At 45.5% G+C, this 21,892-nt stretch overlaps 1 protein-coding gene across 1 annotated transcript; it reads left to right on the forward strand.

The window, feature by feature from the left end:
- Positions 1–1,248: 1,248 nt before the first annotated feature.
- On the forward strand, positions 1,249–19,022 carry AQP11 (aquaporin 11). The gene is made up of 3 exons (XM_075117169.1): positions 1,249–2,417; positions 9,140–9,256; positions 17,615–19,022. The coding sequence occupies exons 1-3, from the start codon at positions 1,823–1,825 to the stop codon at positions 17,665–17,667; spliced, it is 765 nt and encodes a 254-aa protein (XP_074973270.1). The 5' UTR covers positions 1,249–1,822; the 3' UTR covers positions 17,668–19,022.
- Positions 19,023–21,892: the final 2,870 nt, after the last annotated feature.

The raw sequence follows: 21,892 nt of genomic DNA on the forward strand, positions 1-21,892 counted from the left end.
AACATTTAAAAAAGCACAACAGTATTTATTGCTCTATTATAGCCTGGCATAAGCAGTTACTAGTGTATTGTTTTCCCTTTATGAAAATCTTACCAACCCGACTACGCCCCAGACACCGCTGAGCAGGAGGGTGACCATTAGCAGGGTCATCATGGAGAAGGGAGGTAGGTGCAGCACCTTCAGGGCATCCCTTGTGGTTCATAAAGCGTGCTCTGTGTCTTCGCCCCTCTCTCCGCTTTGAGCCGCGCTTTTTTACACCCTCAGCGGATTCAGTGGAAAAGTAGTGACTAGACATTGCCGCACGCACAGCCAGTGTGTGCAACAAGGCCTGCCAGGTGTGTGCTCTGCCGGCGAACAGCAGCCCGCGGATTGCAACAACATCTTGTTCAATAACCATCCTCCCAGCTCCCTTCTTCAAGGTTGTGTTCTCGCAGCTCTGTTCGGCTTGTGATTTTTCCATCGTGGCCCTACACAGACCATCATCTAAAATCCCTCACACAGAGCCCACGCATTTTATTTCTCTCTATCCCCCTGCAAAACACTCACAGTGAGGTACCTTTTCCAGAGGGTCTTTTCCAGAGGCACAACTGCAAAATAGCACTTGAGGTAGAGACTGAGGTAAAACTCAGCCCAAGCCTAATAGGACTGGAAACATTTACACCAATACTTCACACTGGACTTACTCTTCTCAGTTATGAGGCAAAAAAATTATCCTAAAGGAGGCCATGCCTATTTTTCAGGGCCATCCCAAGGCCATTTGGGGCCTGCTACAAAAGCCAATGTTACCACCTTCTGCAGCATGAGGACAACACCTATTTTTAGCATTACTTCTACCGGCAAAGCCAAAAAATCACCACCTGCCTCCTCCTGGCACCCTGTCAAATGCCTTTCTCCCAGCTAAGTGAGTGGGAGGAAAAGATTGCATTAACCCCCACACCTGCCCTTGCGCAGCGAGGTCCCCACGAACAAGGGAAACCTCTCTAAAACCCTTCAGCCAGGCTGAGGCCAGCAGCAGCTGCTGATACCACCTTGATCTTGCCTCCCTGCCTGCCAGCCGGAGGGCAGGGACCACTCCTCACTTCACTTCACCTCAGTACCAAGGGCCCGCGCGCGGGAAAGGGCAGGGCACGCACACCTCGCTACCCCCCCCACCCGGGGAGCCTGGTGCCGCGCGCGCATGCGCAGTCCCGCCGCTCTGTCCTGCGCTGCTGGCGGCTGGGGCCGCGCTGGGTCCCTCAGCGCCGGGCTGAGGAGGAGGAGGAGGAGGAGGCGGCATCTCGCTTTGGCTTGCCTCGCCTCACCCCGCCGCGGTGGACGGAGCTTATTCTTTAACCGCTTTCGTCTGCCTGCCTGCTGAGAGGCCGCGCTATCCGCCCGACCGAGAAACTGGCTCGTCTCCTGTTCCCCCGTGGGCGGGAGCGGCTCCCCCCTTCCCCGGCGGGCTGAGGGGAGCTCCCTCCGCCCCGGCGCCGAGGGGCTGAAGGAAGGCATTGCTCCCTTCTCCCTCCCCAAAATGTCTCTTCCTTACCGCAGCGAGAGTCCTTCGTTCTCCTGAACCCTTCCCTGGCGGGGAGAGGAAGGGAAGGGATCCCGCTGCCCTTTCAGCCCTGTCAGGCTGGGCTCCCCTGCCCTTTGCTCCCCGTCAGGCGGAGGCTGAGTCAGACATCTCGCAGGCTGCTGGCAGCTGGGGAAAGAAGCTGGCTCCTACCTCGAAAGGGTGGTCGTTTTCCGTCTCTTTCCCGCTTTCTTTCTCCCCATAGGTGGTGGGGCTGGACCGGGGCGAACTCTTCCTTCGAGTCCTTCGGCCTGTGAAACTCCTGCTATGGCTGTCGGTGGGGTCGGGACCTCGCTCCTGATGATGGCCGGCATCATGGTAGCAGTGGGGCTGTGCAGGAGATTGACCCGCCGCCGGCTGCGCTACCGCCGGCGCCTTTGCACTTTTCTTCTGGAGATGTTTAGCACCTTCCAGATTTGCGCCTGCACTAACGAGCTGTCCCTGCTCAGCAGTGTGGAGCTGAAGCAGCATACCGCCCTGACTCTCACCTACGGTTTCACCGTCCTGCACGGCCTGACCCTGACTGGTAGCACATGCAATCCCTGTGGCACCTTGCAGCCAATGTGGGAAGGTGGGATATCGGTCAAGATGGGTGGACTCAAGATCGCTGCTCAGTTCGTGGCCGCAGCACTTGCTAGAGCGTTTATGCACTTTATCTGGAGCCTGGAAATGGCAGAGCCACATTTTGGAGCACTCTCAAAGGGCTGCAGCAACCCTATGCAGACTACAGAGCTGCAGGCGTTTTGCATAGAGCTGCTCTTTTCTGTTGTTTTCCAGCTGACCGTCCTGCGAGTGGAAAGTGTTAATCCCAAATACAAAGTCCATTTGACTGCTCTTCTCATCACCATGCTCGTTTATGCAGGTCAGTGGGTTTTTTTTTCTCTCCGTTCCTGCAATAAAGCTGTAACAGAAGGTGTTCTTTTTTTCATTTTCTTAGAAGTGTTAAGACTATTTTCTTAGACTCCAAAACAAATGCATGGTACTACATATGCAGAGTTCATTTGGAGTTTATGTAAAGTTTGCCTGGTTAGATTCCAGGCAGGTATAGGGTTAAGAATGAAATGAATTAAGAATTTAAAATTGTGTCAAATCTACAAGTAAATAACATTAAGAGTTTCAGTTAACACTGTTAAAGTATCTCAGTGAAGGATCGTTTCATAATTCGACTATATGTAGCGTGAGAGATTTCCTACTCTGTGCTCTGATTTCTAAGTGGCATAGTGTCTGCATCAGAAAAATGCTGATTGTACAACGGCGGGGTACAGACCGCTAATATGGAAATTTGGTGTTTCAGTAATGCATAATTCATATCAGTGCAGTTTGTTTAACTGCATTAAATCCTTAAATCAGAAGCAGGAATGGTTATTTGTAGAATGCATGCAGAAATTATCAAATAATACCTCATGAAACCAAACGCAAAAAAGAAAAAATACCCAGGTGCCTGTTGTGTCACAGCATTTACAAGAGGCTTCTGTCTGTAATGCTCTATGTGTCCACGTCCTTGTCCCTGCCTGTTACCTCCTGCTTCCCCGGGCTGGGACACTGTCACCTGCACAGCCTCTCTGGACCAGCGGGGAGGAAGAGTTGAGGGAAGTCAGTCTGAACTTCTTTCTGCTGATGGTTGATGCTCCCTGTTGTCCCCAGTGAAGTGCCAGACTTGTGTCACTCGTCACTTGAGGACTGCCCTGTAGGGAGTGGGTTGTACTGGGAAGGAGATTCTGTAGTGTGGGGTACAGGGAGGTGAGAGAGGTGGTTATGGAGCTCCTTGCTTGTGCTACAGCCCCCACCACAGAGGAAGTCACCTAGGAAATTATCAAATCCATTTATGAGAGAGGGAGATCACTCTTTTATCTGCAAATATCTGGAATGTGATTGGCAACTTGTCCAAAAGGTTTAACTGTATTATGCTGTCTAACAGAATACCATATACTAGTATAAAGTAGAGTTGAATTTTCAGATACACTAATGAAAAAACCTTTGCTCATTATGTTTAGCTGAAATTAGCTAATATCTGAAAGATTAAAAGCAGCCCATGGGGAATTTTGACAATTAACTTGGCAATTTGAACTACTTTCTAAAATTAATTTTTGAAGGCAGAGGCAAGGTGTCAATGCATTTTAGCACATTAAATGTATTTCTGAATTTCTCAGTAAGTGTAGCCAAAGATTATCCTACCTCTTCTACAAGCATAGAAAGCTGGATTCCTGATTCTTAACATTCTTTTCCTGCTTAGCAAATAGTTGTATAAAATAACATGTGTCACATTGCTTTTCTCTTTGCTGGTTCATACAAAGAATTCATGCCCAGTGTCATTGGCCGAGCTGGCCTCATATCCTTTCCTAGTGGGAGAAGGCTGTGTACGAAATCCCCTTCCTTGTCATAAACTTGGACTTGTTACAACTATCCAGTGCAATCGATCTTCACATACTTCTAGGAAACATCAGACCTACTGTGCCCAGGCCTCTTTTGCATGCACAATTTGTGCTGTACCATGTGCTGCCTGGACATATTTCTTTCTATTTCTTTCCATTTCTCATTTTTACATTCCAGAGAGCAGATTCTGAACCTAGTTTTATCTCTTCGTTATTGGAAAACCTAATGCTTTCTTGTTCACTCTGCTCCAAGCTTCCTAAGGTTTGCACTCTTTGCTGTACACTCAGGTTCAAAAGGAGAGGTGAAAAGTACCATCCTCCCTCTGCAGATGTCATGAGCCTGGTGCTTACTGTCCAAGATGTGGATTGAAGCCTCCTGAAGTGGAGGAGGGCATAAACCCCAAGATTCCTATCATGGAGCTATTACACAACAAGTGTGGGAGCAGGCTGCTGCTATAAATTTCTTTGGTGAAGTCACAGGCTTGCACTGTAACAGATCCCTCTTTCAGTGGAAGGTTAGGTAGATACACGTAGGATACCTTCCTGGTTCCCAGACCTTTCTTGCTGCCTCTTTCCCTCTGCCCACATCTACACACACACGCGTGTTCGCCAGGATATCCTCCATTCTCCTGCCCCCTCTGTTTTCGTGGCTGCTGCTGAGGAGCCCCTTCTCACAGCCCCTCAGCACAGCTTCCTGACAACATGCCAAGTAGCTGCAGCCATAGTGAAGGGCCTGGCAGGTGGCCATGACCTGCGTCTGGTGCATATATATGACCCACAGTATATCCTGCGGGTCTCGTAGCGTAGGCCTAGCCATGTCTGTTCTCGGTGTGTCGTACATGCAGTAGGAAGGGTGACCTCTGAATCAGGCATTACAGATAGCGGCCTCCAGCAGGCCAAGTTCGTGTCTGTAGGCGTGAAGATAGGCAGATGCTTAACTTAACTGGGCTGGATCATTCTCAGGAAACCGTCTGGGCCTCTTTGTTAACAATTTATAAGGAACTTGAGTGCTTCTCTAAGAGCTTTCCCAGACGTCTGGTAGTAAGAGTGTTCCCAGTCTTCTGGAGGCTTGCTGATGTGACGCCCATCTACAAGAAGGGCCAGAAGGGGGATCCGGGGAACTACAGGCCTGTCAGTTTGACCTCTGTACCAGGGAAGGTTATAGAGTGATTCATCTTGAGTAAGATCCCTGAGCAAGTACAGGACAACCAGGGGATCGGGCCCAGCCAGCATGGCTTCATGAAAGGCAGGTCCTGCCTGACCAACGTGATCTCCTTGTATGACAGGGTGACCCGCTTAGTGGATGAGGGAAAGGCTGTGGATATTGTCTGCCTGGACTTCAGTGAAGCCTTTGACACTGTCTCCCACAGAATCCTCCTAGAGAAGGTGGCTGCTCATGGCTTAGATGGGTGTACCCTTTGCTGGGTAAAAAGCTACCTGGATGGTCAAGCCCAGAGGGTTGTGGTGAATGGAGCTAAACCCAGCTGGCAGCCAGTCATGAGCAGTGTCCCCAGGGCTCAGTGTTGAGGCCAGTGTTGTTTAATATCTTTATCAATGATCTGGATGAGGGGATCGAGTGCACCCTCAGTAAGTTTGCACATGACACCAAGTTGGGCAGGAGTGTCGATCTGCTGGAGGGCAGGAAGGCTCTACAGAGGGACCTGGGTGGGCTGGACCGATGGGCCGAGGCCAGCTGTATGAGGTTTAACAAGGCCAAGTGCTGGGTCCTGCCCTTGGGTCACACCAACCCCAGGCAACGCTCCAGGCCTGGGGCAGAGGGGCTGGGAAGTGCCCGGCGGAGAAGGCCCCGGGGGGGCTGGCTGACAGCCGGCTGGGCATGAGCCAGCAGTGCCCAGGTGGCCAAGGAGGCCACCAGCCCCCGGGCTTGTGTCAGCCCTGGTGTGGCCAGCAGGAGCCGGGCAGGGATGGGGCCCCTGTGCTCGGCACTGGTGAGGCCCCACCTCGAATGCTGGGCTCAGGTTTGGGCCCCTCAGGACAAGAAGGCCCTGGAGGTGCTGGAGCGTGTCCAGAGAAGGGCAGCGGGGCTGGGGCAGGGTCTGGAGCACAAGTGTGCTGGGGGGCGGCTGAGGGAGCTGGGGGGGTTTAGCCTGGAGAAGGGGAGGCTGAGGGGAGCCCTTCTCGCTCTCTGCAGTTGCCTGAGAGGGGCTGGAGTGAGGGGGGGGTTGGTCTCTGCTCCCAAGTCACCAGTGACAGGACGAGAGGAAACAGCCTCAAGCTGCGTCAGGGGAGGTTTAGGTTGGAGATGAGGGAAAATATCTTCCCTGAAAGAGTGGTCAGGCCCTGGCACAGGCTGCCCAGAGAGGTGGGGGAGTCACCGTCCCTGGGGATGTTCAAAAAACATGTAGATGTGGCACTTGGGGACATGGTTTAGGAGGCCTGGGGGTGTTGGTTTGGGGGTTGGACTTGATGATCTTAGAGGTCTTTTTCAACCTTAATTATTCTATGATTCTAAGAGGAATGGATCTTTCTTGCTCACCCAGCACCAAAGGGCTAGACAACCAGTGCCAATTAACAAAGCAATGTTAATTTAGGCAAACAGGAGCATTCTTCCTTTTTCCTACAAAAACAGCAAATAGTTTAGAATATTGTATGAATAATGATTTTTTCAAACTTTAATTTGACGGTGTTCTAGCTAGGAGCTTGGAAAGGTGCATTAAATTTACAAAATAAAATTCATGCTAATGATTTATTTTTACACCCTGGTTTTAAAAACTGAATCGTGTCTTCAGGATCCAGGTATATTACAGTCCTGAATGAACTAGAAATGTTAGAAAATCTATATCATACATAGTACATCATATTTCATTCCATGAATTATGTTCTACTATATGTTTGATAGCTGTATCCTATAAGAGGAATGATCGCAGTCTAAAAAAGAACTGCAAGAAGAAATGTCTCTTACTCGATATCAAATCTGGTTTACGTAAAATTTTGAAGGATGGCCGTATCCCCATGGCTTACTCCCATCTAAGTGCACTGATGCACATATGCGGCTCAAAAACATTAAATAGTATTTATATGGTTGACTACATTAAGTTAAAATAAATGTTGACAAGTCACTGTTGTGTGTAGCCCATTAAAAGTGCTTTGGTATGTCATGCAACTTACTGCAACAAATAACATCAGATTGTACAGCAAGTATTTTCAAAATCACAAGCTGTGCCTTTAGTTTTTCTTCTACATTTTCATCGTTAAAAGTATTTGGATTTTTTTCACATATCAACACAGACCAAATTTTTGTAATAGTGCATACTGTACACAAAAGCTCCAATATTTCATTCACTGCTGCTTCTACTGAATAGAAGGAAAAAGAGAATATTATGTCTTTTCACATTAAGGGAATGACTCAGAAGCGAAAGAGCAGACCGTACACACGTTGGTAAAGAATATCTTTGTATATTTCTTTTGGGAAAATATTTAATTAGGGGAAGAAAAAATACACTTTTTGAGGGCTTTTTCATTTACAGGCAATATTACAGTGATGACATTGGTTAGATATTTCTGAGCCTCACATATCAAGGTAAAAATGACATATGTATTTTTAATTCCAAGTTACTTCCTGCTTTTGGCTTTGCCTTTAGTAATTTCAAAAGTTAAAATTACTTTCTCACACATTGTGTGGAGCACACATTACTTCACCTTTTGAAGTTTTTATGTGTACAACTGCAAAGGTGTTACACTTTTGCCATAAAATTGTTTATCTTTTCTGGTATGCAGACTGAGATGTTTAATAAATATTTTAACATAAGTTTATAGTAGTGGCCCTGGCCTGTGGTTGTTATTCCAGTAGTTTTTAGTAATGAATATTGAAAAAATAGAGGGATAAAACTCTGTCTAATGTTTAACATTCAGAAACAGCAACTGCATCCTGAGAGCAAAAGTCTACTCTTAAATATGTGTTTGTGGATATGAAAGCAGAAGCAGTGAATTCATAAATGGATTAAAGCAAAGTAAATTATTGTAGATGGCCTTCCTGGCAACGGTGGAATCTGTTAATGTGTCAAGGTGCGGAAGAACAGACTGCACCGTAACTCTGAGTTGCACTTGAGAGCAAGTGTGGAGCCAGAGTAAACTGAGTAGGTCAGCAAAGATTAAAACCTTCCTGAACTGTAATCACAGTTAAAGAGATAATGAGTATATAGAAAGAGAAATACAAGAAAATGACAAAGACCCTGCTAAAACTTTTGGTAAATCATTGCATGCTCATAACCAATGAGGATTACAGCAGCATGGTCTTTGTATAAAGAAGTTTGAAGCTCACGCTAACCTATTTGGGAAAATCAAGAATAAGCTTTAAGAAACTAGACAGACACAATTATATTTTATGGGAATAGATTAATAGATAAAATAAATATGGGGTAGTTAGCAACTAATAGTACAGAAATACAGATAATTTTGTTATGAGTAATGCTTTTTCTGCAGGATTGCAATGAGAGAAACAACATATGTCAGAATTAAAACCAGTTACGTCCAGCTTCATCTGCAGTGTAATTAAAGTCTGGTCTCTATGATGTAGTATGTTCAGATCAAGTTATTTAGAGAATGTTTAGGTGAGTCAGAGGCAAGCAAAGATGCTTGGCTTCTTTAAGCATTCGCTTTTATTTTCTTCAAACACCATATGGAATGATTGTGAAAGCCTTTCCCCAAATTCTTACCATATGATAATCTTAGCATTCTGTACATTGATATGATATTATTAGTGTGCAGTAAGAAAGTGGAGAGGTCAGCTTAGCAAGAACAGCGCTTGACAGTTTTTTCCTTTATCTTGCATGTGTGTTACATGCGACATGGGGATGTAATGAAAGCTCAGTATTTGTTTCCTAATATTTGTGTAATTTCTCTCTCTTCGAAAAGCATGTTGCAGGCTCTTCGTGGCACAGCTTGTAGTTTTATCAATAGAAACATTCAACATTAGCCAAACCCACATCTTCAAAGAGTAGTTGCTGGAAAGAGATAAAGGAGGTTATAGCCTACACTTCAGTTATTTTAAAGCATTTTAGAAAAGCTAAAGGGTTAAAACATCATTGGGTAAACAACTTCAGAAGAGTTTATCTGTTCAAATGTTTTCTGCTAATTCATTTTATTGCAGGGTGTACATTCCTTGTAGTATTTGTATCTGCATTTCAATATCAATTTAAAATAAATATTAAGAAAGATGGTTTGATTTTGTGTTGTTTACATTTTGTTGCAGGTGGCAATCTCACAGGAGCAATATTTAACCCAGCATTGGCTTTTTCATTACATGCAAATTGTTTCTATGACAAATTCTTGAGTTACTCACTAGTATATTGGATAGCACCATCCTTAGGTAAGTTCTTAATACTTTATGTATTTGGGAGAGTGTTATTTAGTATGTGGTTCAGAAATCAGGAAATAGGTATTCTTTATTTGATAGCCTGCTTCTTTTCTGCTTTAAATGAAATCTGGAAAGTAGTCAATTATAACTTATGCGTAGAAGTAATTTGGAATCATGGTTTCATTTTGCAGATGTGCAAAATGAAACACAGCATTTGTACACAGCATTTGTAGGCTGTGTATTTTAAACTCCTTTAATGCTCTACATAAAGCAGCTGTAACACTCTGTTTTGTGAATCAAGCATCTAATACTGAGTTTTATACACCAGTTCTATACACAAATTAACATATATTGTTTTGATCAGTTTATTTTAAGAAACACCCATGTCAGGTGTGGGGGGTTGACCCTGACTGGATCCCAGGGTCCCACCAAAGCCATTCTGTTGCTCCCCCTCCTCAGCTAGAACAGGGAGAGAAAATACAATGAAAAGCTCATGGGTTTATTACCAGTGGAATCAGAGTAGGGTAATAAGAAATAAACCCAAATCTTAAAAACACCTTTCCCCCACCCCTCGCTTTTTCCCAGGCTCAACTTCACTCCCAATTTCTCCACCTTCTCCCCCTGAGCAGTCAGTTCATCACACATTGTCTCTGACGCTCCTTCTTCCTCAGGGGAAGGACTCCTCACACCCTTCCCCTGCTCCAGCGTGGGGTCCCTCCCACAGAAGACAGCCCTCCACGAACTTCCCCAACGCAGGTCCTTCCCACAGGCTGCAGTTCTTCATGAACTGCTCCAGCGTGGGTCCCCCACGGGGTCACAAGTCCTGCCAGCAAACCTGCTCCAGCATGGGCTCCTGTCTCCATGGGCCACAGGTCCTGCCAGGAGCCTGCTCTGGTGTGGGCTTCCTACAGGGTCACAGCCTCCTCAGGCATCCACCTGCTCTGGCATGGGCTCCTCCATAGGCTGCAGGTGGATATCTGACAGCCTTCCTCACCATGGTCTTCACCACAGGCTGCAGGGGAATCTCTGCTCTGGTGCCTGGAGCACCTCCTTCCTTTCCTTCTTCATTGACCTTGGTGTCTGCAGGGTTGTTCCTCTCATATAAGGTCACCCCCTTCTCCAGCTGCAGTTCCGCAGTTTCCCCCCATCCCCTTCTTAACTTTGTTATCCCAGGGGTGCTACCACCATTGCCGATGGGTTCAGCCTTGGCCAGCAGCGGGTCCATCTTGCAGCCAGCTGGTGTTGGCTCTACTGGACATGGGGGAAGGTTCTAGCTACTTCTCACAGAAGCCACCCCTGTAGCCCCGCCCCCCCCAGCTACCAAAACCTTGCCACACAAACCCAATATATTATGTTATATAATTGGTTAGGTTAGGGTTAACTAGTTCGTTATAAACCAACAGCTGTTAACTCGGGAACGTGAGCTTTTTGAAGCTGCCTGTTGTTTGGGACTTTATGCCTTGGTATTAAAATCCAGCCTGTTTGAGGTATGCTGCATGTTCTGGCACTGGCCAAAGGCCCACTGGTAGATTCTAGCAGAATATCAGAAAGGAGAAGAGGCTACCTGAAAGTAAATATTAGCCCGATTTAAGTTCAAAAAGAGAAACATACTGGTTAGCATACAGTTTGTGTCTTGCTTTGTGACAGTATGCAAGAACATAGGTATGATTAATTTAAAAAGAAAAAAAAAACCACAGGTATTAGGACAAGTGCTTAATACATGCTTTCTCAATTATGACTATTATAATATCAAATCTTTTTTATCTCCATAAGTGTCTAAACTTTGAAATTCCTATTCTATGTTCCCCTCCTCTTCCCCCCCTCCCCCCCCATTAGTGTTGGAAATAATCTGTTCTTAGTTTAAGAATAAGGAATATTAGTAACTGGAAGTTTTCTAACTTAAACTATGCTTTTAATTGGGAAGCTAGTGACACAACTTCTAGTTGTGTGCAGATTAAAATGCTCCACGTATTACTTCATGCTGCTGGTTGTTTACAGTTAGTCCCTACAAATCTTGAGCTCTCTGCTTAGAGGGTATATAAAGCAGCAGTCTGCTAATCCCGAGTTCTCCCATGACTCTTAATCCTATTAGAAGGTACAACAGCGCTGAAGGTACAACAGTATGTGAAACAAACACAGAAAACATCTCAAAGGGCTCCAGCTGTAACAAATAACTTCTTTTTCTTGTTTGAGTTCATGTCTGTGCATGTTCTACTTGCATTGACTCTCAGTCAGTGAGAAATGGAGACAGACTTTTTAGTCTAACTAAAATTCACTGTAATATGATTTTGTTAAATCCGATATCCAAACAGGAGGACTGAACAATAGAGGAAGCTTGATAAAAGCCCATGCACCGTTCCAGTTAGTAGCTAATGAAATGTCTCAGGCAAAGCTCATGAGCATCACCTGCGTCCTAACAGAACACATGCTATCTCTCAGAATTCGGGTTTAGCTTTCCAGTATATGAACCAATTTCAACCCGATAACTGTTTTGAGATTTTCCAGGTTATAAGTACTTGAGATTTAACGTTTTAGCAAGTGACCTAGGGAGAGAGGAGGAATTCTGAAACACCATGTTCTACTTATTTAGCAAGATGCATCCTGCAGAACTACTCAGCAGAAGGAAAGCCTTCAGGTGATTTCGACTTGAGTAAGAAAATCAGCAGACGTTAACTCCAATGGAACTGAGGCTTGAGGAATTTAGAATGTGATTAGGGACTTACGTTTCATTTCTGTGGAAATCCATAAACAGGGGTTTATCGTCAGTTAAGATATAGAAAATGCATACAGAATGTATTGAATGCTGTCCCTTAATTTATGAGGGAAAGGAACTCCAGACAAAGCAGTTGTAAAGATGAGAATACTGAGGACACATCACTTTTTGTGCAGTGTCACTACTGTAGCCAACCATTTTGTTACAGATCTCAGGTCTGTGGATCACCTGAAGGGCCGAGTAGTCTATTGGAAATTCAAATATCTCGTTACAAAACAAGGGTGCTTCACAGATAAACTAAGAGTTGTAAACAAATGTAAGGGGTCTGAGGTGGAAGTATAGAGGTGATACTTATGTTTGAAAACTGAGTTGATGAATACAGGAGTGCAGATCTACAAATCTAACAAGAAATTAATTTTCTTGACACCTTTTGAAAATAAGAATCGGATCTTTTTTTCTTCCAAAATTGGACCAAATGGTGAGGCATCTAAGAAAATGACCTGTTATGATGATGATAAAAATCTTGTGAAAAGAACCTCTAAGCAGAATCATAAAAGTAGATGATGAGGGAAGGGATATTTTAGATTTAATCATAAAAATTACTTTGAGAATCCATGTGTCAGCAGAAATACTGCTTCACTGTTTCACACTTCCTAGAAACTGGCAGAGTCATAGCGATATGCTAATTTGATGTCTCACTTTTCCCAGCATCAGCATCTTAGACGGTTAAATTACTTTGTACTTATTTGGGGGAATTCTTTTTTGTCATCTGCTGTAATAACTACCATATGCAGAACCATACACAGGCGTACTGTGGAACTTCAAATCGCCTGTGCAAAGTGCAATATGATCTCATTTATGGGCATAGCAAATACCCATGGGGACAAGGACATTTGGTATATAACAGATATCCTGATCTAGCTGTAAGCAAGTTCTTAACCATCAACTTTAAAACAATTTTCTTAGAAGCGATGCTTAGAACAAGAGGAAGATTGATTATCACCTTCACAAGAGGAGGAGGAAGTAGAAGTTTTCTTTTAGGATAAACAAATCTGCTGCTGGTTTATGATCTTCCATTAATATAATCTTGGAACTGTAGTTAAGAACTCATTTTTCAAAATGGCTTCACTGACGTTTTGGTGAAGGTGATTTTCCAGTAGCATTAAAACAGCTAATTCCTGTAGTAAATATAGATGTCAGCAGGTGTTTATGACTTAGCATAGGCAGGCCTACATTCTGCACCGTGAACACAGAAGCAGTAAGTACCAGTGGAACAAAGGTAGTTTCTGTTTTGCTGCCAAAGGAATTCATGTTAATTGTCCAGCCACGATTATACTGTTACTAATGATGGGGACCTAGCTAACCCTTCTTTTTCAGTACCAGGGAGATGGCAGCTATGAATGGAAGAGGTCGTGACAAGCTACTGGATGGGAGGGCAGTAAAAGGGGATGTTCTTTCCTGGCCAGGTGCCAGCGTAGCATCCTGCTAGGTTTCTAACACTATAAAACCAGAATCAATGCCCATTTCTATAGATCAGTATTACCAGAAAGACTAATACTGTTCCTTAGTAGAAAATGTTCTTTCACCATCAGGACAGAAAATAAGTGCCACAAAAGTTGCTTAGCAGTAGACGTAAATGAAGGAGATAAGCTAGGGAGAAGACTACAGGTGAAACTTTCACCTGTCTGCTGAGAGGAGAGGGTGTTCGGGGGGTTCCATCAGGTTCAGTACACTTAAGCATGGAGCCTAGCAAAGGAATCAGAATTGGAAGTGTATGTGCAGTGAAGTGATCCGCATCGCAGGGACTTGGTAGCAAAACAGGGTTTCAACAAACAACTAGCAGAAGCCTCCTACTCCCAGATCCTGGGCCTGCTAGGGGTTTTCAGCTATGCAGACATCATCTGGCAGAGCAAAACTCTTACGCAGTGAGTGAATGCAATCCAGGGAGTTCCTAGAAAACTGTCACTAATCAAGTCTAATTCAAATACTAAAGGGCCAGTGAGTGGTAATCCTGTACTTGACCTGCTCACTAACAGGGAAGGATGGGTGGTGAGTGTGGCCACTTGGGTTGTAGTTGTCACCAGAGGTCGGTGTCCAGAGGAAAACTGGGAAGGTAAATAGCAGAGCTGTTTGGCCTTTGGACTTCAGGAGAACAAAGCTCTGCTTATTTAGGGAATTGCTAGGTCAGTAGGGATTCCCTCAGAAGCTGCCACAAATCGCAGAAGTGTCCCATGGAAAGGTGATTTTTCAAAAAAAGCTTAGTGAGAGCTCAGTAACATGTTCTTAGTCTGCAGGAACAATCTGTCATGTAGTTAGACTGAGAATTTTGACGCAAAGCCTTTCCCTGCTGACTAGACAAGAAGGTTCCCTGTGAACAGAGGAGAGCATGCAATGAGTAGAAACAGGGACAGGCAGCAAAGGAGGAGTATAAAAGCTTTGCACACATACTTAGGAACAAAATCAGGACTGTCAAAGCTCAGCTGGAACTAAGGCTAGGGACTTACAGGTTACAAATACACTAATCACAAAAAAAGTCCAGAGAAAATGCAGGTGCATGGGTGGATTGGGAGACAACCTAGTGATGGGTGACGTGGTAAAGGCTGGGGTACTCTTTCTCTTCTGCCCACCCCAGTGTTCCCAAGCAGAGTTTGCTCCCAAACCTCTGAGTACAACAGCAAGGTTTTGGAAAGAAGGCAGTAAATAGTGAGGGAGCAACAAGGCAGGAGCGACAGGGAAGCTGGATGAACACAGATCCATTAGCTCTACTGATATTCACATGAAAATACAGGCAGAGTTGGCCGATATCATTGTTGTCCATCATTTACGGGAGGTTACAGCAGTTGGAGGAGCTTCCTGACATTTGGAAACGTGCTAATACTATGCCTGCTTTTAAGGACGATGAGGAGGAGAAAGAGAAGCCAGGGAACTTCGGAGATAACCTATGCAAACTGGATCCTCACAAATCCATGGGCCCCAATGGGATGCACCCATGAGTGCTGAGGGAGCTGGTGGATGTTCTTGCTGAGTCACTCTCCATCTTCTTTGAAAGGTCATGGAGGACAGGAGAGGTGCCCGAGGACTGGAGGACAGCAAATGTCACTCCAGTCTTCAAAAAGGGCAAGAAGGAGGACCTGGGAAACTATAGGCCAGTCAGCCTCACCTCCATCCCTGGAAAGGGGATGGAGCAGTTCATCTTGGAGGTCATCTCCAGGCAGGTAGAGGACAAGAAGGCTACCCAAAACAGTCAACATGGATTCACCAAGGGAAGATCATGCTTGACCAACCTGATGGCCTTCTACGATGGCGTGACTGGCTGGGTCGATGAAGGGAGACCAGTGGATGTTGTCTATCTTGACTTCAGTAAGGCATTCGACACTGTCCCCCATAGCATCCTCACAGGCAAGCTAAGGAAGTGTGGGTGGGATGAGTGGACAGTGAGGTGGACAGAGAACTGGCTCAACAACAGAACTGAGAGGGTCGTGATCAACGGGGCAGAGCCTGGCTGGAGGCCTGTCACTGGTGGTGTTCCCCAGGGATCTGTGCTGGGTCCTGTCCTGGTCAACATATTCTTCAGTGACCTGGGGGAAGGGATAGGGTGTAACCTCAGCAAGTTCACTGATGATACCCAGCTGGGAGGAGCGGCTGATACACCAGAAGGCCGTGCTGTCAGCCAGCGAGTCCTGGACAGGCTGGAGAGCTGGGCCCAGGGGAACCTCGGGGAATTCAACAAGAGCAAGTGCAGGGTCCTGCCCCTGGGGAGGAACAACCCCCCGCACCAGCACAGGCTGGGGGTGACTTGCTGGAGAGTGGCTCTGCTGAGAAGGCCCTGGGGGTGCTGGTGGGCAGCGAGGTGACCCTGAGCCAGCACTGGGCCCTTGGGGCCAGGAAGCCCAGTGGTATCCTGGGGTGCATTAAAAGGAGTGTGGCCAGCAGGGCAAGGGAGGTTACCCTCCCCCTCTGCTCTGCCCTGTGAGACCACATGTGGTGTGCTGCGTCCAGTTCTGGGCCCTGCAGTTTAAGAAGGATGTGGAACTGCTGGAGCAAGGCCAGCGCAGAGCTGCCAAGGTGATCAGGGGCTGGAGCATCTCCCTTATGAGGAAAGGCTGAGAGACTTGGGTTTGTTCAGCCTGGAGAAGAGAAGGCTGAGGGGGGTCTCATCAATGCCTATAAATATCTGAAGGGTGGGTGTCAGGATGATGGGACTAGGCTCTTTTCAATAGTGGAGTAGGGGTCACGCAAAAAGACTGTTAGATGGAATAAAAATTGGCCAAACCACTGACTTCAAAGTGTACTAATCAGTGGGTTGACATCTGGTTGATTGATGACTGGTAACATGCAGTTTCCTAGTGTCAGTATTGGAGTTGATATTCCTCAGTATGTCCGCCAGTGTCCTGAATGTGGGTTTGTTACGATGGTTTGTTCCCTCTGCAAGTAAGACAAACCACACGATTTAGAAAATTGGGGCCAGCAGACTACGGGACGTTATTGTCTCTACTCAATGCTTGTGAGGTGGCCTAGAGACCCCCAGTTCAAGAGAAGTGTGGAGAAGAGAGAGGGTCCAGTGGAGGGCTACCAAGATGGTGAAGGGTCCCGGACTACCTGATCTGTGAGGAGAGGGTGAAGATGAGGGAACTGGACTTGTTTAAGCTGACAAAAATTAGGCGGAAGGGTGACTTAAGAGCAGTCAATGGTTATTTGAAGAGTACTTAGAAGGATGATGGAGATTAACTGTTCTGGGTGCTGGCAGACAATGCAAAGCCACAAGTTGTGGTGTGGAGGTCCAGATGAGACTGCAGGAAAGGTTTCAGAAGAAAGGTCCAGCAACCAACAAGAAGTGCTACCGTCTCCATCTGTGGAGGTTTTTCAGGACGCTGGCCTATCCAGCATGGGCAGTAGTCCTGCAGTCAGTGGGAGATTGGACTGGAGACCCCTTCCGCTAAGTGTTTTTGTGATCTACGAAGCTTCAAAAAATACAAGCAATGGCTGAGAAGCGCTCTCAACCAGAATCGGTTCCTGAAACAGAATATACTGGGTTTTTTTCCCAGGAGGAAAAAGAAATGGTCTTAAAATACTGTATTCAGGTGCCCTTGTCATGAAGAATCTACAATCCCTAGGTTTACCATTTTTCAGCTTCAGAATAAACCCTTAACTAGAACGGTCTTCAAAAAAACCAAAAACCCCCAAAAAACCAACTCCCCCAACATTCTTTTATACCCATTTGCAGCACCTAAACCTGCCATGGTTATCAAAGCAGGCACAAGTAGCAAACGCAGCCTTACCCTATCGGCCAGGGAGTGGAGGTTTAGTTGCTGGTTGAGCCATTTCGACATCCAGCTAGAAGGAGCACATGTTGGATTCGCCTGGTCAAACTGCTCTGCCTTGGGCTCGGCTTACACAGAGAATTCAAACAAGCTTATTAACTCGTAAGGCTCACTTGCACAGTCTGTTGAAGCTTTCTTTGTGAAGAAGATTGTGTTTGCAAAAAGCACTGACGGGGCTCCAGCCCTTTCACCAGAAGATTCCGTTTTTCTGCAAGCCCTGCTGTACTGCATATTAGACACTCAAATCCGTGAACATGATGTTTATTTTCAATACCAATACCGTGTCCTTCTCACACACATGTGAATAAAGGTCCTTTCTGTAATTTCTCGTTCCAGGTACAATACTTGTGGCTCTTATATGGGATGAAATCCTTCCTCGGATATCCTGAGACGTCAGATTCTGAAATCTAGCAGCACTATACTAAAAAATACTTTCAACGTGTGCAGACATGGAGCTTTCAGAAAACTGCTGACAAGGACTTCCACACCACCTTTCAGTTGTATTTTCAGATTTCACGTTTGAAATATCTGACTTACAACTTTGTATCCGAATACTTATTTTGTAATAGCGTACTGGGATTTTGGGAATATCCGCCCACACCTTCAGTTAAGCCATACGAACGCGAAGGACTGTTGAAACATTGAAACATTGTCACTTTAGCCATAAGTGCCGTTTGCTGACCTTTAGTACAACAGCATGCAAAACTAATTTTCGAGAAATACCCAGTCCTTTCAAGGTTTGATTTTATTGGATTTCTTCCCATAGAAGGCACCTGCAAAAAAGGAGCTGAAGATTGCATTCTTATAGTGGCCTCATCATATTCCTAACTTGCAATACACGTACCTCCGAGAGGAAGAAAGGCCGCACCACTCCCTAGAAGAGTCTCCACAGCTCTGTTCTAGAGGTACCCCACACCAAAAGTCAAAGTCAGTAGGACCAGCCCTGTTTTAATAATACCCCAGCGCAGGTAAGTAACCCCTCGCTTCCTTTCCAGAAGGCTCTGCCCCATCCTGTCTCGCTATAGTCTGCGGAGTGTCGTGGTTGGCCAGAGTGGTAACGAAGTACCGTAAAATTCTGTAGACGCACACATAAAAGTGCATTTTAGGCAAAAAAAACCACCCAACCTGCTTTACCTGAGATTACTGCTGCCTCTTCACATAGTAAAATAGACACAGTATATAGGAATGAGTCATGTGGAACTTGATTTGTACTTGATTTTATGTAACTCTTATCAGATATTTTTCTTTAAATAAATGAATTTGCAATATAAGAGAATAAACAAAAGAGCTAAAACCACAGGAAAGCTACAAACCCAAACTGGCACAAACGCCCTTTATAGCATTAGCTGAGGTGAAGAGCACCAATAGGTACCTTCCTCTGAAGCGCTGTTTGTAGAATGAGGTTTCTTCTCCTGGATGCCTCAATTTTTATATATACCGAAATATATTGATAAATTTAAGACCAAATTCAAGTTTTCACTTTATAGTTATTAGGTTTGAAAGGAGAGCTGATTGACAAGTTCTACAAAGATCTCGGCAGTAGGCCCCTCGACTCACTACCCGAGTCACCCTGCAGGCCATATTCCAAGAGGAGGGAATCGGACAGGGTTTTTTTTCCACAGTAAAATCATGAACCGAGCCTTCGACAGCTACTGGTGTCAGCTATCTTTTTTGCAAGACTTCGGGAAGTAAACATTTTCATGTAATTTCTTACTTGTTGCAATAAAATCTTTTCTTGTTTTAATTTTCCAAGGTACCTTTAAGATTGCAAAATGAAATCAACTGTTCGAACGTGCTTTCCATAGAAAAGAGTCTTATCCATGACCCTGTATTCAGTCTTTAAAATAAAATAAAAAAAACAGAGGCTGCCAATAGTCTGAAGAGAGCTTGAACTTTGGTCAGCAGCTCTTTGATAATAGTGTGGGTAGGAAACTACTGAACTACTACTGAGCAGGAAACTACTAAAGGAACCTTCTCTTTGGCAAAACTGTTGCCGGCACGGACTACGCACCGCCACGCTGTGAGGCTCTAAGAGGCGATCCTTCAGCTGGTTTTACATTTATCCGCTTATTTATAACTTGGCTGCGGAGGGCTGCTCAGAGCAGAAACCCCATCCATGAGACCGCTGAAAACCACATACTTTTATACCATGTACTGCTTCTAAAACACATGCTTTGGGAGGCTTCTGCCGGTCACGTTCTTGCTTTACTGCTTTTTATCCCTTTTACCTGGTTTTAAAGTGAGCCATACCCTATAGATTTTTTTTTCCTCTCCCTGGGGCTTTGCCTTTACTGATGTACTGAAGCCCAGTTTTTAGTCTCATGTCTTATGGAAATAAGCCTCACGTAATGAACTGATTTGCACATCTCCTTGAGGCCCACGGGGTAAAGGTCTCAAAAATAAACGTCAGAGAGCATAAAAACAGGCAGCCAGGGAAAAGAGGAAGCAGAGCTACAGCCCTGCAGGCAGCCAAGGTTTGTTAGATTAGAGGCCCTAAGTCCACATTATTTTCTATGGCCTGCAAAAGCAAAGTCCATAAAGGAAAGAGGTCAGATCTGAATTCTCCATGTCTACATTGTATATTTCGGCATAACAGATAGTTGAAAACAAAAATGGTACAAATCTGTGCCCAGTTCTGGGCCCCCCAGTTCAAGAAGGGCAGGGAACTGCTCGAGCAAGCCCAGCAGAGAGCTGCCAAGGTGATCAGGGGACTGGAGCATCTCCCTTATGAGGAAAGGCTGAGACACCTGGGCTTGTTCAGCCTGGAGAAGAGAAGGCTGAGGGGGGTCTCATCAATGCTTATAAATATCTGAAGGGTGGGTGTCAGGAGGATGGGGCCGGGCTCTTTTCAGCGGTGCCCAGCGCCAGGCCAAGGGTCAATGGGCACAAGCTGGAACACGGGAAGTTCCACCTCAATATGGGAAAAATCTCCTTTGCTGTGGGGATGCCAGAGCAGGGGCACAGGCTGCCCAGAGGGGCTGTGGGGTCCCTTCCCTGGAGACATTCACCCCCCGCCTGGACGTGGTCCTGTGCCCCTGCTCTGGGTGTGCCTGCTCCAGCAGGGGTGGGACGGGGTGAGCTCCAGAGGGCCCTTCCAACCCCTGCCAGTCTGGGATTCTGTGGGTGATTAACAAGTAGTTCCTCTATTTATAGCCACTAGAAGTAGAATTTTTTTTAAAAAAGTTACTATGAAATGGTCAAGCCTTAAATTGACTGAACTAAGGCAAAAAAACAGTAGTGGACAGAACGAAAACAAACCGTTAGGAACTGAAGAATTTAAGTGGTTTTGGTAGCCAGACAAAAATCTATACTTTATATTCAAAGTAGTGACAGCTTAGGAAGTGTGTTCCCAGAACACTTACACAAAGTTTTATTAAAAATAAAACTTGTAAATCCACCCAAGACGCTTCTCAGCACTGCCTGCAGGACTCACCCAGCTTTGTTTCTGCCTGACCGAAACTAATCTCGGTCCATGGATTTGACTGGAAGCATCATAAAATGTCCACTCCTGGAGCTCTGCATTAGTACAGACCAAATTCTCTGGAGCTTCCTACTGCTCGGATGTAGCGTGAGTACTGAGAGGGGCCGAGCTGAGTCCAGCTGCCCATCTCCCCGGGTACATGCCAGGTAGTCTGCAGTTTAATGTGAAAAACAAAAGAAAGGCCACACTCCAGCAACTAAGATTTACACTAAAAAAAAAAAAAAAAAATAAATCAAACCTGTTTTAAGGCTGAACAGTGATTTAGAATTGCTTGAGCTTGCTCTTCTAAACCATTGTGTTAGGTCGAGTTTACTCCTTTGTCATCCCAAAGCCTTGCCATGGGAGGATTCTCCAAATCCCAGGGGAAAATCTAAAGGATCACTGTGCACCCTCCTTTGTTACTCCGTATCCCTAACAAAAGCATGCATACGTTTACATAAATCTACAGACGAATGCCCATAAAGGGGCTAGGAAAGACATTCTTGTACAACGTCTTGTTGCAGAACGTCCTAAATACTTCATGCATTCAGCAATGCCAATAGCTCGCTATTAACTCATCACTAATTTGACTGGCATTTCTAATGAATATTCAACAGAGTGGTTATAATTTTCACGTACCTTGAAACCAAACCACATCCCAAGGTGCAAAGCGGGGCAGGACCACTCAGTACTATGCCAAGAGTGCAGGACTGGTGAAGAACACTGGTCATATACCAACATAATTCTACTGAAAAACAACCTCACAAGTCAACTTCAACTCAAATGAAAGTGGAACAAGTTTAGTATCAGACTTTCATTTGAATATTGGGGTAAAAAATAAAACCCTGAAATTTGCTGCCGTGGCCCCACGGCAAAGACGCCCCCACGCAGAGAGGTGAAACTAAAAGCTCCTGCAGGACTAATCCCGTGGCAGCCTGCAGCTGGGTTTGGCACGTCACATCAGTCACAGACTAATTCTGCAAGCGTTCTGCCCTTTTATTCTCCCATCCAGGTAAATGACGAAAGCGCCTTTGCTGCACTTGTTTTATTAGAGGAGGGAGCGCTAAAGCTCAAGGGCTGCCCGCTCAGTTTGCCGCCCGCTCAGTTTGCCAGCCGCTCGCTGAAGCAAAGGACTGAGAGCTGTGACGCAGAGG

Source organism: Phalacrocorax aristotelis, chromosome 1, assembly GCF_949628215.1.
Source record: "Phalacrocorax aristotelis chromosome 1, bGulAri2.1, whole genome shotgun sequence".
Lineage (NCBI taxonomy): Eukaryota > Metazoa > Chordata > Aves > Suliformes > Phalacrocoracidae > Phalacrocorax > Phalacrocorax aristotelis.

What these genes read in the sequence shown, in the direction of transcription:
- AQP11 (XM_075117169.1), top strand. Translation starts at nt 1,823, where the DNA reads ATGGCTGTCGGTGGGGTCGGGACCTCGCTCCTGATGATGGCCGGCATC. An exon ending in CACCATGCTCGTTTATGCAG is followed by an intron (nt 2,418 to 9,139) that starts GTCAGTGGGTTT and finishes ATTTTGTTGCAG; the next exon opens with GTGGCAATCTCACAGGAGCA. An exon ending in TTGGATAGCACCATCCTTAG is followed by an intron (nt 9,257 to 17,614) that starts GTAAGTTCTTAA and finishes TTCTCGTTCCAG; the next exon opens with GTACAATACTTGTGGCTCTT.